The 15,103-nt window shown below is 36.6% G+C and overlaps 1 protein-coding gene across 1 annotated transcript in view; it reads left to right on the forward strand.

The window, feature by feature from the left end:
- phf10 (PHD finger protein 10) overlaps positions 1 to 14,886 on the forward strand; it is a 15,945-nt gene extending 1,059 nt beyond the window's left edge. Inside the window, exons 3-12 of the mRNA XM_053620733.1 lie at positions 3,291 to 3,421; positions 4,185 to 4,268; positions 5,112 to 5,254; positions 7,513 to 7,662; positions 8,408 to 8,517; positions 8,707 to 8,860; positions 9,638 to 9,757; positions 12,903 to 13,011; positions 13,487 to 13,675; positions 14,489 to 14,886. Coding sequence (XP_053476708.1) covers positions 3,291 to 3,421; positions 4,185 to 4,268; positions 5,112 to 5,254; positions 7,513 to 7,662; positions 8,408 to 8,517; positions 8,707 to 8,860; positions 9,638 to 9,757; positions 12,903 to 13,011; positions 13,487 to 13,675; positions 14,489 to 14,574 — 1,276 coding nt within the window. The 3' untranslated portion in view covers positions 14,575 to 14,886. The remainder of the gene's footprint in view (positions 1 to 3,290; positions 3,422 to 4,184; positions 4,269 to 5,111; positions 5,255 to 7,512; positions 7,663 to 8,407; positions 8,518 to 8,706; positions 8,861 to 9,637; positions 9,758 to 12,902; positions 13,012 to 13,486; positions 13,676 to 14,488) is intronic.
- Positions 14,887 to 15,103: the final 217 nt, after the last annotated feature.

A 15,103-nucleotide genomic window follows, 5' to 3' on the forward strand; every position in this document is an offset into this window, starting at 1 on the left:
ATCTGAAATGCACACATTTCCTCAAATTAAATCAGCCAAGGTAATAATCGACATTGGAATCTTTAACAACACCAGCTAGCATCATAGTCATTGTATAGTGAGATCCCACATTCCTCAACCATCAGTTGGCTGATACAATTTGTACAATTCTAAGTGAATAAAACACGTCTGCATTTAATAATGTAACTATATCGTCATGGACAGTATTTCTGATAACTGTATTTAATCTACAATATACTTTTTGTAATTTTGATTATAGATTTTTATTTTTTTAATCAAAACACTTTTGTGTTCTGCATATATGAGGATTTACTTACACCAGAGTTGTGTTTATGGTTAGAAATTGTCTTTTAGCACCAAAGGCTTATCAAAGGCAGAGTGTGTGATGGGATTTTACTGATACCAGTGACTAAGTTGGGCGGTACCTGCCAATAACCGATTATGGTAAATGGTCTGCACTTATATAGCGCTTTTATCCGAAGTGCTTTACACTGTGTCTCATTCACCCATTCACACACACACTTGCACACCAATGGTAGCAGAGTTGCCATGCAAGGCGCTAACTTGCCATCTGGAGCAACTTGGGTTTCAGTGTCTGGCCCAAGGACAATTCGGTATGTGGAGTCATGTGGGCCGGGAATCAAACCCCTGCGATTAGTGGACGACCCGCTCTACCACCTGAGCCACAGCCACCCCATTAATTAACCGATAGTTTTTAAAATTGATACTGAATGAAAACATAACACTCAAAGTAAAATATTGCTGAGGTTTATTACCAAAATAATCAGTACTGACTGCATCATGAAAATGTACTGTACTTTTTTAATGAAATGAATATTAATATATATTAACTATTAATAAATATTAAAGCAAATAAAATATATACACCCAAACTGAACCAAAAAGTGTCACTCCAAATAACAAATAAAAATAGACACATCCACTTAAGGCCTGAACCTCGTCGTATTTTTTTAAGAAACTCAATTGTGTTGATTCGTATCGCACTAAACAACTGTTACTGTAAGCACCGCAACAGACTTTTAAAAATGGTCCTTGAAAAAATGCTGTGTGCATTCAACCAATCAGCATGTTCAGCGCCCAAGTCCCACCCCCCTTAAAGTTCCTGGCTTTTGGAAAAAGTACCACCTCGCGAGTAGGAACTTTACGAGGGGTAGATATTTTATCCGGAACTTAATTTAGACCCTGGTCCTTGCGGTGGGAACAGACCGAGTACCTCCAAAAGTCCCTAGTTCCTGGGGAAAGTTCCTGCAGTGGAAAAGCAGCAAAAGTGGAGCTTGTGTAGCACAGACACATGACAGTGATTCATGACCGAAACTTTGTTTATATCCAAAAGGCTCCACTGTGTAGAAGGGGCTTGGGGAAACTGGCGCGAGTTGCTTAAAAGGTTTAGTTTAATTCACGTTTGTCATTATATGCCGTATTTGTACGATACCGTGTACCTTATGTTGTTTATTATAACAGGCGCGATCTGTTAGTAACAAGGCCACGTTGCTTGTAACTCGCAGTATAGACGTGGTGATAAACAATGGGAGCTCAAGTAAGATCTGTATTGTCTAATTAAAACACTATGATCAAAGTAAACATAAATAACTTTGCTTAAAGGCAGTGAGTAACAGAAAGCATAAGGTGCAGTGAAAGGGAGATTTTATTATTAATTTAGGACTGTAGTTTAATTATCAATGCTTTTTTTTGTGCATCCATAAAAATAATGCATAAATGCTTGTATATTAGTCTGAAGTTTCTATTTGTAGCCCTCAGTTTGTGGATTTATTTTAAATAAATGAAAAAATAGTACTGAAAATTTGTCTGAAATAGTACTGATTAATCGGCCAATTAATCGATTATGAAGTTGCATCCCTACTTCTGAGCTTCTTACGGAGGAAATGCAGATGTTGCAGTGTGCCAACTTCTGGCATGTTGCAAAAATCATGTGTTTTGTTTGAAGTTTAATAAGTGTTTAAAGGATTTTGAGCTGCAACAACTAATCGACATAATTGATTATGAAAATCGTTGTCTCATTATCGATTAGTTGGTCTGCGCGGTACATTTACTCATTACGTTACTTCTGTTCTGAAAACACTTCGGAGATTAAATCTAAAGTTGTGTCCCAAATGACATAATGTACACTTACACTATTCAATACCGTCTAGTGCAGTGTTTCTCAACCGGCGGTCCGCGGACCCCTAGTGGTCAGTGGTGTAATTGCAGGGTGTCCGTTGGAAAGTTTTAAAAATGTTTGAATAATATTATATATATATTTTTGGTTAAATGTATCAAACCTTATTCAAATGAGATGTTTTAAAATTAATCAATTTGCTTGTTTGCAAATATCACGTTAGCTGAGCTGATGATCGTTCATTGTGGATTTATTTTAAATTTATTTACAAATGAAATGATAATTTGCAAAAACCTATGATGGATAAAATAAACAAAGGATAATTCAGAGAGTCAAATTAAAAAATAAAATCTTGAAATATTTTGATTCAAATTTTAATTGTCCAATTTTAATATAATTAATGTTACATATTAATAATATAAAGAAACATATATAGAAATGACTGTTAAATATATAGCCTATAATTGTTGTGGAGTGAGGGGGTCCTTGTGGATTGTTCAAAATATTCTAGCAGTCCAAAGCTCACAAAAGGTTGAAAACCACTGGTCTAGTGTATGAATTTTAGAAAGGTAATATAATCTCAAATGGAACACATTAGTTTTTTACTAACCTGAAAGTTCCCCCCTGTCCGATTAGTCGAAAAATAATCGGCCAACTAATCGATTATGAAAATAATCGTTAGTTGCAGCCCTAAAAGGATTTCACGTGATTACTAATGCCCTTAATTTAAATTAAAAAAAAAATATTTTCAGTAGCTATAAGGGAAAGTGAGAAGTTAAGCATGGAGAAAAACTGCAAAAGCAGTTTAATAATTGTGCTAAAGTAACGCTTTATAAACCAGTTTTGATGTTTTTGTTTAGTAGTTTCAGTATTCTATAATTAAGTTGATGTATTTACATTTTGTATTATCTATCAAAATACTTGGATGTATCTTTGCCCAGCCCTTGTTATATGTACATTGTTAGAAGCCACTCAAGCACGTCTATGTAGAGATTAATGAAAACTCGTTGTGGCTTTTGGGGTAATTTTGATGTTTCCACAAACCATTCCATTTATATACGAGATGTTCAAAACGTCCCCATACATTTTATTTTATTGTACAGTGTTTAATTTCTCCTCCTCCTGACATGAACTCTTCCGTGTCTTGTTACAGAGCAACATATTTTCCTGCTGAGAATCTGACCGAGTACAAATGGCCTCCAGATGATACAGGAGAGTATTATATGTTGCAAGAACAAGTCAGCGAGTATTTAGGAGTTACCTCTTTTAAGCGGAAATATCCAGGTATTAGCAAAACCTGTATCCCACACACATGCATTAGCTTGTTTCCTCCTCCTGAATGGGATTACATGCAATAACTGATCTAGGTTGTGATGTTCAAGGGTTCTTTCACATCTACCTTGTTCAGTGCAGACCAAACATTCTTTTTCTTTTTTTTTTGTAGTTCTGTCTGTTGTGATTAGTTTGAACACTCCAAACACACACTCACTCACTCACTCAGCTGCCCAATAAAATAACTGAAATCTGGTCCTCCAAAAATCTGGTACTCTGTCCTCATCCATGTTAACCATCACAAAACCGATTTTCAAAGGGCCACACAAAATGGCATGAAAGGCACTGAGTGCTTGTAGCACTGCGGTAGAGTTAGCATCAATTTCCAACAACTACCATATGCAGAACAAAATATATTTATTTCTAAAGTAGATGTAAATTAATGCACACATTTGTTTTTTCCTTAAATGGCTTAAAGACATTTTAAAGAACATTTTGGGGAACATCTTTATTAGTAACTAGCAACTACATCCTGTCTTTGTTTTCTAGTTAAAAATGCACTTGCATGGCCTGTTGAGGAAAACCAGCCCTCAGAACCAAGAAGTGTCCATAAAAACACACTCCTCCAAATTCCTGACCAATAAAAGAACACTTGCATGCAAATGATGTGGAAAAAGTCAGATTACTTGTTGGTTGATTCAGGAGCTCTGATGGCAAAATAACTGATTTTGCACTGAATTTGTACAACAAATATGGTGTGTGTGTTCTTTTCTAGACTTGGAAAGAAGAGACTTATCTCACAAGGAAAAACTTTATCTTAGAGAACAGAATGTCATCACAGAGACGCAGTGTACATTAGGTAAGCTTTAAGCTCTTCCCTAACATGTAGGGGTAAGAAATTTCAGTATGTCTGTGCAATATTTTGATATGTTACCACCATTCTAAACTGATTTCTTCCAACGTTTTATTTGTAAATATGGAATTTTAAAAAACATACTCATATTGTGAAGGTATCTTCAAGTGTAGTGATCCTAGAGCTTGACCGATAGTGGATTTTACAGATAACTAAGTTGGGCAGTACCTGCTGATGACATATCGGTTGATTAATTGGTTTTCATTCATCAATTTAAAAAAAACAACACCCAAATAAAATATTGCTGAATTTTATTACGAAACAGTACTGACTGTACAATTAAAATGTTGTTTTTTTGTAAATGAAATAGCTATTAATAAATAAAGTAAATAAAATATATACATCCAAACTGAACCTAAAGTAAAACTTCAAATAAAAATAGACATCCAAAATGAATCACTTCAAAATGAAACACTTCAAATTACACAACAAAATTTGTCTCGAATAGTTTTTATTTTGCCTCTAGAGGCCGCTCTCGTACTATATAATGACACCGGACCCTTCTCAGCCGCTCACGCTACGTCGCTACGCACGTAATCATTGTGGATTTTTGCCAATAACCGATATTTCCAGCAGTCAGTTATCAGCAGATTAATCTGCAAAACTGATCAATCGGTCGACTTTTAAGTGATACAATCGTCTTGTTTAAAATTTTTTTTCTTTTTTTTTGCCCAACCTGCATGGCAAGTATACATTTGTAATTCAAATGTGAACACATTTACATTTGTCCTCGGATCATTAATTAAAAGAGCTGGTGCCTGCATTTATATTTGATTTTGTTTTCACCAGGGCTTACAGCTTTACGCAGTGATGAGGTTATTGATCTGATGATTAAGGAATATCCAGCTAAACATGCAGAGTACTCTGTTATACTTCAAGAGCGGGAGCGACAGAGGATCACCAAAGAGTACTCAGTAAGCACACTAAGTGCGGTAAGTAACATTTAGTTTTATAAATGGACAAGTTTTATTTCAAGTATATTCAACTAACAGTTTTTTAAACACAGTCAGAGAGAATTCTGGGCTGCGTACCTAGTAGCATGTCTATATAGTAATTGCACCAGTGGTGTGCCGACAAACTGGTACGGGAGAGTGCAGTTTGGGACAGGACAGACGTGTTTGTGACGCTGCGGGTATAATTAAAAGTTGTAGGTGAATAAAAACATTATTGTGCACATCAATGTGACTGTCAGTTACTGAGTTCCAGTTAAAAGATAAGATCTTCAGGTGTATTCTCACAGTGTGAATCTGTGTAGGATCACATCAATCTGCATCAGTGAAGGCTCTGTGCATTTATGTCAGTAGACCACTAACTCTAGCCAGCTATAGGGATGTCACGATACCAAAAATCTAATAGTCGGTACCGATACCACCAAAAGTACATGATACTCGATACCAAAGTCGATACCACGGTGTGGTATAAAAAAAGAATTCAAAAAATAAATAACTCTCCTGGAGGACATCCTCCTCTGGCTGATACTGGCAAAAAGAGAGAGGGGGGGGGTATTTTAGTTATCAAACACTGACTAATAAAACAATCAAGATATTAAACAATAAAGTTTAATGGCTACAAGTGCTAAGGTGCACTCCTAAACATGCGTGAGTGAGTGCGTGCGTGCGCACACACACACACCTTATACTCTGAATGCAGTCATTAGTTTAAATTCACTGATATGGTGGCAGGCCAAAAAGAGTTATTAAAACTATGTAACATTTAAATAATTATTAGTGACATTAGGCTACATTTTGCTGACAGGATACGGGCTGAATGGCAATGCATGGTGGCCCATTAGGAGGTAGTTTATAAAATTGCAATATGTTAGCGTCGTTAAGAAATAACTGGCTATCGCTAACATTACATGGAGCATAACGTTAGCTGATTTCACGGCCACAATGCCAGCTGCCTCAAGCAGACATAATATAGGACCGTCTTTCAGGTGCTCCCCCAAATTCCAGGTGTTTCCTCACTTTGTTTGAAATGAATGACAGCATCAGTTACACACGTTGGCTTCAGAGCATCAATCATGTTTGTTGTCATGAAGTATTTCCATATTTCCTTTCCTCTCAACGAATCGGGACGGAGCTAAACTTGTCGCCATCGTCTGTAGTTTTTCCCCATGTGCTTGTCGGCGTTTTTCTTCTTCTTTACCATTTGTGGACCGACTAAAACACTTGCGCCTATTTGCTGCCCCCTTCAGGTCCGGAAGAATTGCAACCTCAGTTACCAACGGTACCTATGCTACTGCAGAAAAACAAGTACCGTCACGTTTTAAGAATGTTGGTATCAACTTGGTACAGAATTATCGGTTCTCGTGACATCCCTAGTGTGAAGTGAATGCATCATGCATTGATGCATAGTGTGCATCTCTGACAGTATCAAAGGACCAACTAATCGACTGTGTCATTGCATCATAAAATATGGAATCACTGCTGTTTGGTAACGGAGCTGAACGGTGGAGCTCGCCACCACTAGGCTAATGGATAAGTGCGATGCTATAACAGCAGAGACAAAAGCAGCTGCGTCTCATCTCTTATTCATTTAAAGATTTGTTAGCAGACCACAAGATTAAAATGGTTGAAACGGTCCGTGCAGATACATATGAGAGAATTTGCAGGACAGTTCTGCCTGAAAATAAACGCAGCGGAAGACTGATGTAAAAAATGTGTGTGACAGGCTTTCTCCAACACAAACAATATTTGAAATCTGATCACAAGTGGTCACTGGAGACACATTCATAATGCTAGGTGTGAACGCTATGCGTCACAGCTGTCCGTTTGTGATCCAATCACCCTGGATGCATAACAGAGCCTTAGTTACAAATCATTAATCACTCACTAACTCATGCCTGATATAAAATAGTAAAATACAGAGAAACACACGAACACATGCTCTTATTCACCAGCAGGCTGAACAGCTTCACAACCGGATAACAAGGATAAATTGTATGACTGTCGTTCATTTGCTTCCAACCAGTTCGAACAAATAAATGCCTTGCTGTAACTGTTCATTTTATAGAGTGTTAATTCATTCATCAAAAAGGTAATTAGCCACTGTAACTTTAAGGTAAAAGGCAACAGATTAAGCTTAAGCAGTTTCAACAAGGCCTTGACTTGTTCCTTTTGTACTTTTGTTTATATTCCAGCCTACTACTTATTTATTTAAATGCATTTTTGTATCTTTGTCTCTGTAGCAATTGCAGCAGCAAAATCCTCAAAAGGTTGAAGCCAGCAAAGTGCCAGAGTACATCAAGAAAGCTGCTAAAAAAGCAGCAGAATTCAACAGTAACTTCAACAGAGAGCGCATGGAGGAAAGAAGAGCCTACTTTGATCTTCAGACACACGTAAGACTGTGTGCACAGGAGAATGAAATACACTGATCACATCTGCACATCCTTCTTTTCATTCAGATACAAGAGGAACACCTGATTATGTGCTGAAATGTATAGTGAACACTACAGTGGTTTCATTGGAAAGATGTGGTTAGATGTCTGCCTAGGTTATATATATATATATATATATATATATATATATATATATATATATATATATATATAATATATATATATATATATAAAAGTAGATCAGGCTTTAATTGTGTAAATTGCATTATAATCTAAACTATACAGATCAGCTTCCAACTTCAGACAGAAGCATGTGTACTGCCTCAGAGGCATCGTTAGTGTTGGGCTAGAGTGCATGAGTTTTAAAAAATTAAGCACTTACTGTGCACATTCTTAACATTGTTTGTATAATACAATTTAGTAGTAGTAATTTTAATTTATAACGCTTTGATCACATATAAGCTATGGAACTGGTTTTCTTTATTCCGGTGTCAACAACACAATCATACATTTAGATTTTTAACAGTTATTATTTTGTGCTAAAAGTCCTTGGATCTAGGCTGTTGTATATATGATTGTGCTTCAGGTGATTTTTATTTCTAAGCTAGGATGTTTTTAGTGGCTTTATACTGCAAATTACATCCCTGAATTTCTTTAGCCAGTATATTGAACTAAATATTGCATTTCTGTAAATTTGGTTTGTCTTGTTTTGATCTCACAAACAGCTTGTCCTTTTTCCATGCAGATAATTCAGGTACCTCAAGGAAAATACAAAGTCCTCCCACCAGAAAGGACAAAGACTGGGCCCTACCCAGTTTCCCTCATCCCAGGACAGTTCCAGGAATACTATAAAAGGTGTGATGATGATGATGATCTTATTTCTAAATTAGCTTCGTATTGTGTCTAGTTGTACTTATTAAACCTAATCGGGGAGGTGACAGTAACCGTGTAGCCTCCCTGTGCTCCCAATGCTGTAAACATTAACCAGTGGTGCTAACTGAGCTAAAGTTGGCCTATAAATGTTTTTATGGATTGTGCTTGCAGGTATTCTCCAAATGAGCTGCGCTACCTACCATTAAACACAGCTTTGTATGAACCTCCACTGGACCCTGAACTGCCTGCCCCAGACAGCGATGGTGACTCGGATGATGGCGAAGATGGAAAGGGGGATGACGGCAAGAAAAACAAGGGCTCATCTGTAAGATTTAAACTCCTCATTGTATGTTTCTATCAGCTGTAGATGGGATGCTATATTCACAGAATTATAACCTTAAAACCTGAAAATAACCATCTTACGTTTTAATTATGGTACCTGCTTACAACTTTATATTTTCAGAAGAGGATAACATTAAACGTTGTTAAACACTGCCATGGCTGGTATTACATTTTTTGGTTGGGGAAACTAAGATGGTTTTAAAAACAGCCCAGTTACTACATAAAATATTATTCACAATATCATCTAGAAATTGCAAGTTTGAATCCTGATGATGCCACAGCCATCTGTGTGTAGGAGCCCATGAGAGTAAAATCGGCCATGCTCTCAGGGAGCAAGGGATAGCATACTCTGTCTCCCTTAACAGTCGACAATTGCCAATCATAGACGTCTGTGAGCTCATGTATGCGGAAGTGGGTAGATAGCGCTTTCCTGAGTGTGTTACACCGCCTGATGTTGTATGAGCAGATGCGGTCAGCTGATTGATGTGCTTCGGATGAACAGAGGAAGCACGTGATGGTCTTCGACCTCCCTGATTGGTAGCTGTCATGTGATAAGGGAAAGCTGCTTGATGGGTGGGAATTGGCCATGACTAAAATTAGGGAGAAAATCAGGGGGATAAAAACCGAGCCCAGTTAAGAGACTTGCATCAGTATGCATATAGGTTGATTTTAATCACATTTCAGATCCTGCCATGGTGATATTAATAGCTGACAATATTCAGTATAAGAGGAATTTTAGACTTTTGTGGTTTCCATACAGGACAGTTCAACAGGAAATACCTCTGACGGAGACAGCCAGGACAGTGCGGTCCATTCCAAAGGCAAAAGCAAAGATGGCACTTCACGCACCCTCCAACACAAATCTGTTCCTGGGTACAAGGTAGAAGACAAAAGCCCCTGATTTTTTTTTTCTTCCCCTTATTTTGCCCTTTCAGTTTTTCTAGCACTTTCAAATGAGACATCCACCTCTTTTCATCTGACCTGAGTCTAAATGATGCTATAATCTTAAACGACCAACTCTCTCACACACACACACACACATGCAGGCAACTTTTTCGGGACTGCAATCATCAAGGGAACTTTATTTTCCAAGAGTGGTACTTGTTTGGTTCCATTCAGCCTTTTGAAAGGTCACTTTTTTCAACACAGACTTTGGGAGCAATAATGTTCATGCCAGTAATGTGGCACTGGTTTTACTTTAAGGTTTTAATGCCGAGTTGCACACGTTGGTTTTTCTTTCTTTTTTAAAAAAAAATAAAATACATACATATATTTACCCCTACCATTTAAATATTACTTTAGATGTTATGAAATACCTCTTGGTCAGTTAAGCTGAAAGACAATAGTGGAGACATGATTGGCTGCTAATTTCCAAGGATTTATATTCATTATCTGTAGAAATGAAAGCTATGTATTCTTCTTCGTAAAGGAGAATTCCTTAAAAAAATAAATGTCAGTGATGTAAAAACCATGCAAGATAAATTTAAAAGATCAAGTTTTGTACCTGCATTTTATTTGGCTCAAAACCAAGTGAATTTTCAGAATTATTGGGTAAAGAAACAGTTAAGAATAACACAATGTGGATCATTTTGGATGGAATTCACCTGCAAGTTGTTGAAGCATGTAAGTGTTGAAACTCCTGTTTGACATGAAACAGTTTTGGTAAAATGGATGGCAATGATTTTCTAGTCGACCAGCCAAGCCATGTTTGGTTTCCGTTTTGCTTCTGGCTTTTCACTGCAGTGTATCCGGTAGCTGTTATTAGTTACGTTTGCCTTGTAGCTCCAAAACTACGAAAGGAAATTTAAGACACCAAGCATATCTTGGCTGATCAGCATTTTTTTTGTGCTATTGTCAAAGCAGTTTGGATCAACAAAAGGTATACCTTCACAAGTAGGACAAGCACTGTTTTGGGGGTCGGGGGAACCCCCGAAATCTTTTCTTTTGAGAACTTAACGTAAAAAAGATCACACTTTGCACATCTCTAATAATCAGTATTTAGTAACTATTCTAATACTCTCATGCTTTGTTCTGTAGTTAACATTACAACATTCTGTAGTTGACACTCTGCCTGTATACCTGTATTGTTTTCTTAGCATAATTTTATATAGAGGCCTACTTTAGATGTAAATTCAAATAATTCTTCTATTTTTTCATGAAGGAGCATCAAATGAGTTATCAAATCCATCACGTTTATTCTAACATATCTACCTCATGAAACAGACCCTATTGAATAGACCTCAAACATGGAAACGTTTTCTAGGGCTACACGATTATTAATGAAATAAATGTAATACATTTTTTGGACTTGGAATTGAGATCATGATTCTCACTCAAGATTCTTTGACCAGTTTTGTAAGGAACAATGTGTATTAAAATATTTTTGCAGAATGTGGTAGCTGCATTTTCCTAACATATTTGTGAATGACCTATGAATGATGTAATGAAACATTTGTACTGCGATAGCCTAAATAACAAAAATAACAGCCAATTAGTATAAAATTGCAGTTATGTTAAGGTGCCAAGAGTGCACGGTGTGCCCTCCGAAAATGAAAAAGAAACCAGCCATATTAACAGCTGGTTAAATCACTAGTTGTGTCATTGTTTCAGTTCTCCTGTTAGTAGTAACACAATCAATAGTAACACTTTTAATATGCACTACGTAATATTAAACATATATTCTGTCTCACTACAAGCTGCTGTTGGGGAAATTAAAAAAATCACTTGCAGTTTAGTGTTCCGGTGTTCCCAAACCAATAATCCCCCGCCCCGCCCCGTACAGAAGATACTGACTAAAATGCAATTATTTTTAATAATTTTGTGTAAATCATGCTAGGTACAGCTTCTGTTGATCCATTTTCTGTACAGGATGATAACTTTTCATCTCTTCTACCGTTTCTTGTGTCCTGTTGAGTGTTACAGTGCAACTGCTATGTCTTTTACAGTGATATTGTTTTCCCCTTTTGTAATGCATTTAACTGCATTGGAACATCTCTTACTGTGACAGAATGAAGGCTTATATCCTCATGTTAACTGTGAGCTTTATTATCAGCAAATATTTATCAGACCTGCAACTTGCCTACCCACTTTGCATTTGCTGATGTTCTGACACTGCTCTTTCTAGCAGTTTTTATAGTGTGCTCTTTGACCGGTGAGACCTGCATATTAGTTAAGCAGTTGAATAAAAAGATTTTAAAGAAAGTAGATTGCAGAGATTTTTTAATGATGTGAGCACTAAAGGAAAATATTCAGCCTATTTTCAGATCAAGTGTTTCATGTGTGCTCTTAAAGCATGAAATATGAAATGCTTTTTTTTCTGCTTTTCATCTTTAGTCATGACTTAGTTTTTTTTTGTTGTTGTTTTTTTTTTGTTTTTAAATATCAGCCTGAGAGGTTATGCAAAACTTTGCAAAGGTAAAGGAAAACTTTGCTTTGGTAAAGGAAAGCTCATGAGCCCTAACTGATGTTAAACAAATAAACAGTTTTCCTACTTGGGTAAAAACTGCCCAGTGTGTTTGCACATAATAGACTATTATATTTTTTGTTTTGTTTAAGATTGAAGATTTACTGAAATAAAGGATCATGATATTGCTGAAGTTTGATTTTTTTTTAAAAAAAAGTGCACACAAAACAGAATAGGTTTGGTTACAATTTTGAGATGTTGTTTAATGTATACAAAAATACAAATCCAACAGATGCTTTCTATGTTGAAGACACCAATAATAATGCTATACTGTGAGAAAAGTGCTGTATGATGTCATTTGATTATGAAATTGGTCTTATATTGCCAAACCCTGCTAGCTCGTGTTATATGGGTCTACTGACACTCAGTTTAACTGAAAACATTACACGTATTATGGTGTTTAGGTTACTGTACATTGTTTAAAACCTATGGCCATAACTGAAGACCTAAAATTGAGTCTTATTAGTATGTTGCTGTTTGAGGCCCATGACCACAGAGTCTTATGGGAATTGTAGGACCTTTTGGTTGCCATGGCTTTTATAGCATTGCTCTGCCCTTGCAGCCTAAGGTCATTCCCAATGCTATATGTGGCATATGCCAGAAGGGTAAGGAGTCCAACAAGAAGGGCAAACCAGAGGCACTCATCCACTGCTCTCAATGCCAGAACAGCGGTAAGTAAATATGTCAAATGTGCTTTTTTTCTTAAATGTTTATTTAAAACACATACCTAAGTAACACTGTACATTAGGTTAATTACAGCATTTTTAGAAAAAGGCTTTCTGAGAGACCTGGACCTTGAACCCATGATTAGATTTTTTTTGTGCTTATTCTAACAATGCTTGGTTTTCATGGGGCTCCAATTGAAACCTTTTTAAAAAATTGTTCTTATTATTTCAAAGTAAAATGAAATATGAATAATTGAGATTTAGATTTATTTACTTAATTTAAGTTAAATCATAAAACTTTTGCAGTAGCCTATATTATTGATTGGTTTAAAAGCTTTGACTTATTCTAATAATTTATTTGGGAGTTATTTATTTATAGGCAGGTTGACCATCTGTTTACATCATGCTCCTTTCCATCTCCGGTCGTTTATGATGAGAGTGCAGTTTGTATGTGCTGAGGGAGACCTGTTTGTGTATTCAGGTCACCCGTCCTGCTTGGACATGAGCGCAGAGCTGGTGGCGTTAATAAAGACCTACCCCTGGCAGTGTATGGAGTGTAAGACTTGCACAGTGTGTGAGCAGCCCCATCACGAGGAGGAAATGATGTTCTGTGATAAGTGTGACCGAGGTTTCCACACCTTCTGCGTGGGAATGGAATCTATTCCCTTGGGTAAGAGTCTCCCACTTATTTGGTTTGTTGACTAAAGTTAATAGTGCACTTTGACACCATGGAAATGTACTTAAGGTACTCGTAGCTACTACATTAACAGATGAGTATCTTCTAACATGTAGAGTAATGTTTGCGTACTGCACGCTTTTCAAGTTACTTGGAAATAACCTTATGACTAATATTTTTTCTTTTTTTCTTTTTTTTTTTTCACCCTGATCATGATGAACAACCAACAATTCTATGAGCTAGCTGATTTAAGTTAGATCCTTGCACACCATCCTGTGATCTTCAGTAGGGATGGGCAATATGAACTTAAAACTATATCCCAATATTTTCTGGTATTTATTGCGATAAGGATATATAAAATAGTACCATACACCACTGTTTTTGGCTACAAGTGACCATTGCATGCAGTATTGAGAGCCTCAGAAACACAAACCTTGATCTAAAAGTAGAACTGATTTTCTGTAACCGAACCAGTTCCTGATTGTAGAGGTAGCTCCTCGTTTAGCGATAAACTCCTCCTCAGCTTCACGTCTGCCTTCCGCCATACTTATTTTCGCTCTGCACATGAGTCATCGACAAGGCTTTATCGTTATTATCACGGGAAGACTAATTCTTATTGTGGGGAGAATTTCTACCGGTATATCGCAAATGATATTGCCCATCCCTAATCTTCAGCTGCATTATAGATTAATTATTCAACTGCTTTCCCTGTAGAACAGTTTTCAGTGCTTTGTTGTGGAACTACTGAATGCCTCTGTTGGATTGGTTGTTACCTAAAATTAACTGTACTCTGTATTTTTATTCTAGGATGCTGGGTTTGTGATTGCTGCCACAAAGACGTTTCATCACCTAAGAAAAAAGTCACTGGCAAAACGGCAAAAAAATCCAAATAAGATTAAATGAAAAATGTCAACCAGGTGCTAGTGTGTGTGCGTGTGGCAGCTTTGGTATTTCTCTGTTTTTGTAACTGAAAGACTAAACATGCAATAATTTGTGTGTGTGTTTTCTATTTCTTATTTGGTTATTAACACATCTTTTAGATTCTTTGTAAAATAAAGTGAAAAATTTAAATGTCACTGTGCTGTGGATCTCCTTTCACTCTGTAGTCAGATGATCTGATGATACTGATCTGTTAACTGAACATTGTTGCTCATCATGGTCAAGAGGTACCAAACGGCAGGTCAATGAAATAAAGAAAGCAATTAAATTCTGCTGGTGGTTACCATCTTGTATGCTTATTCATAAAGATGCATTTAGTAACCCCCAGTTTAAAGGCTCTGACTAAGTTAAGCAGTAATGTCAGCACAAAATTTGGTTCTATGTTAAATACATAAGAATGTTAATGAGAAGCCATGTAGGCTTCTCGCAAACATGATTTTTGACAGTGTGATTCTGATGAACGTACACTAGATGGAGACAGAG

Source organism: Ictalurus furcatus, chromosome 3 (genome assembly GCF_023375685.1).
Source record: "Ictalurus furcatus strain D&B chromosome 3, Billie_1.0, whole genome shotgun sequence".
Classification (NCBI taxonomy): domain Eukaryota; kingdom Metazoa; phylum Chordata; class Actinopteri; order Siluriformes; family Ictaluridae; genus Ictalurus; species Ictalurus furcatus.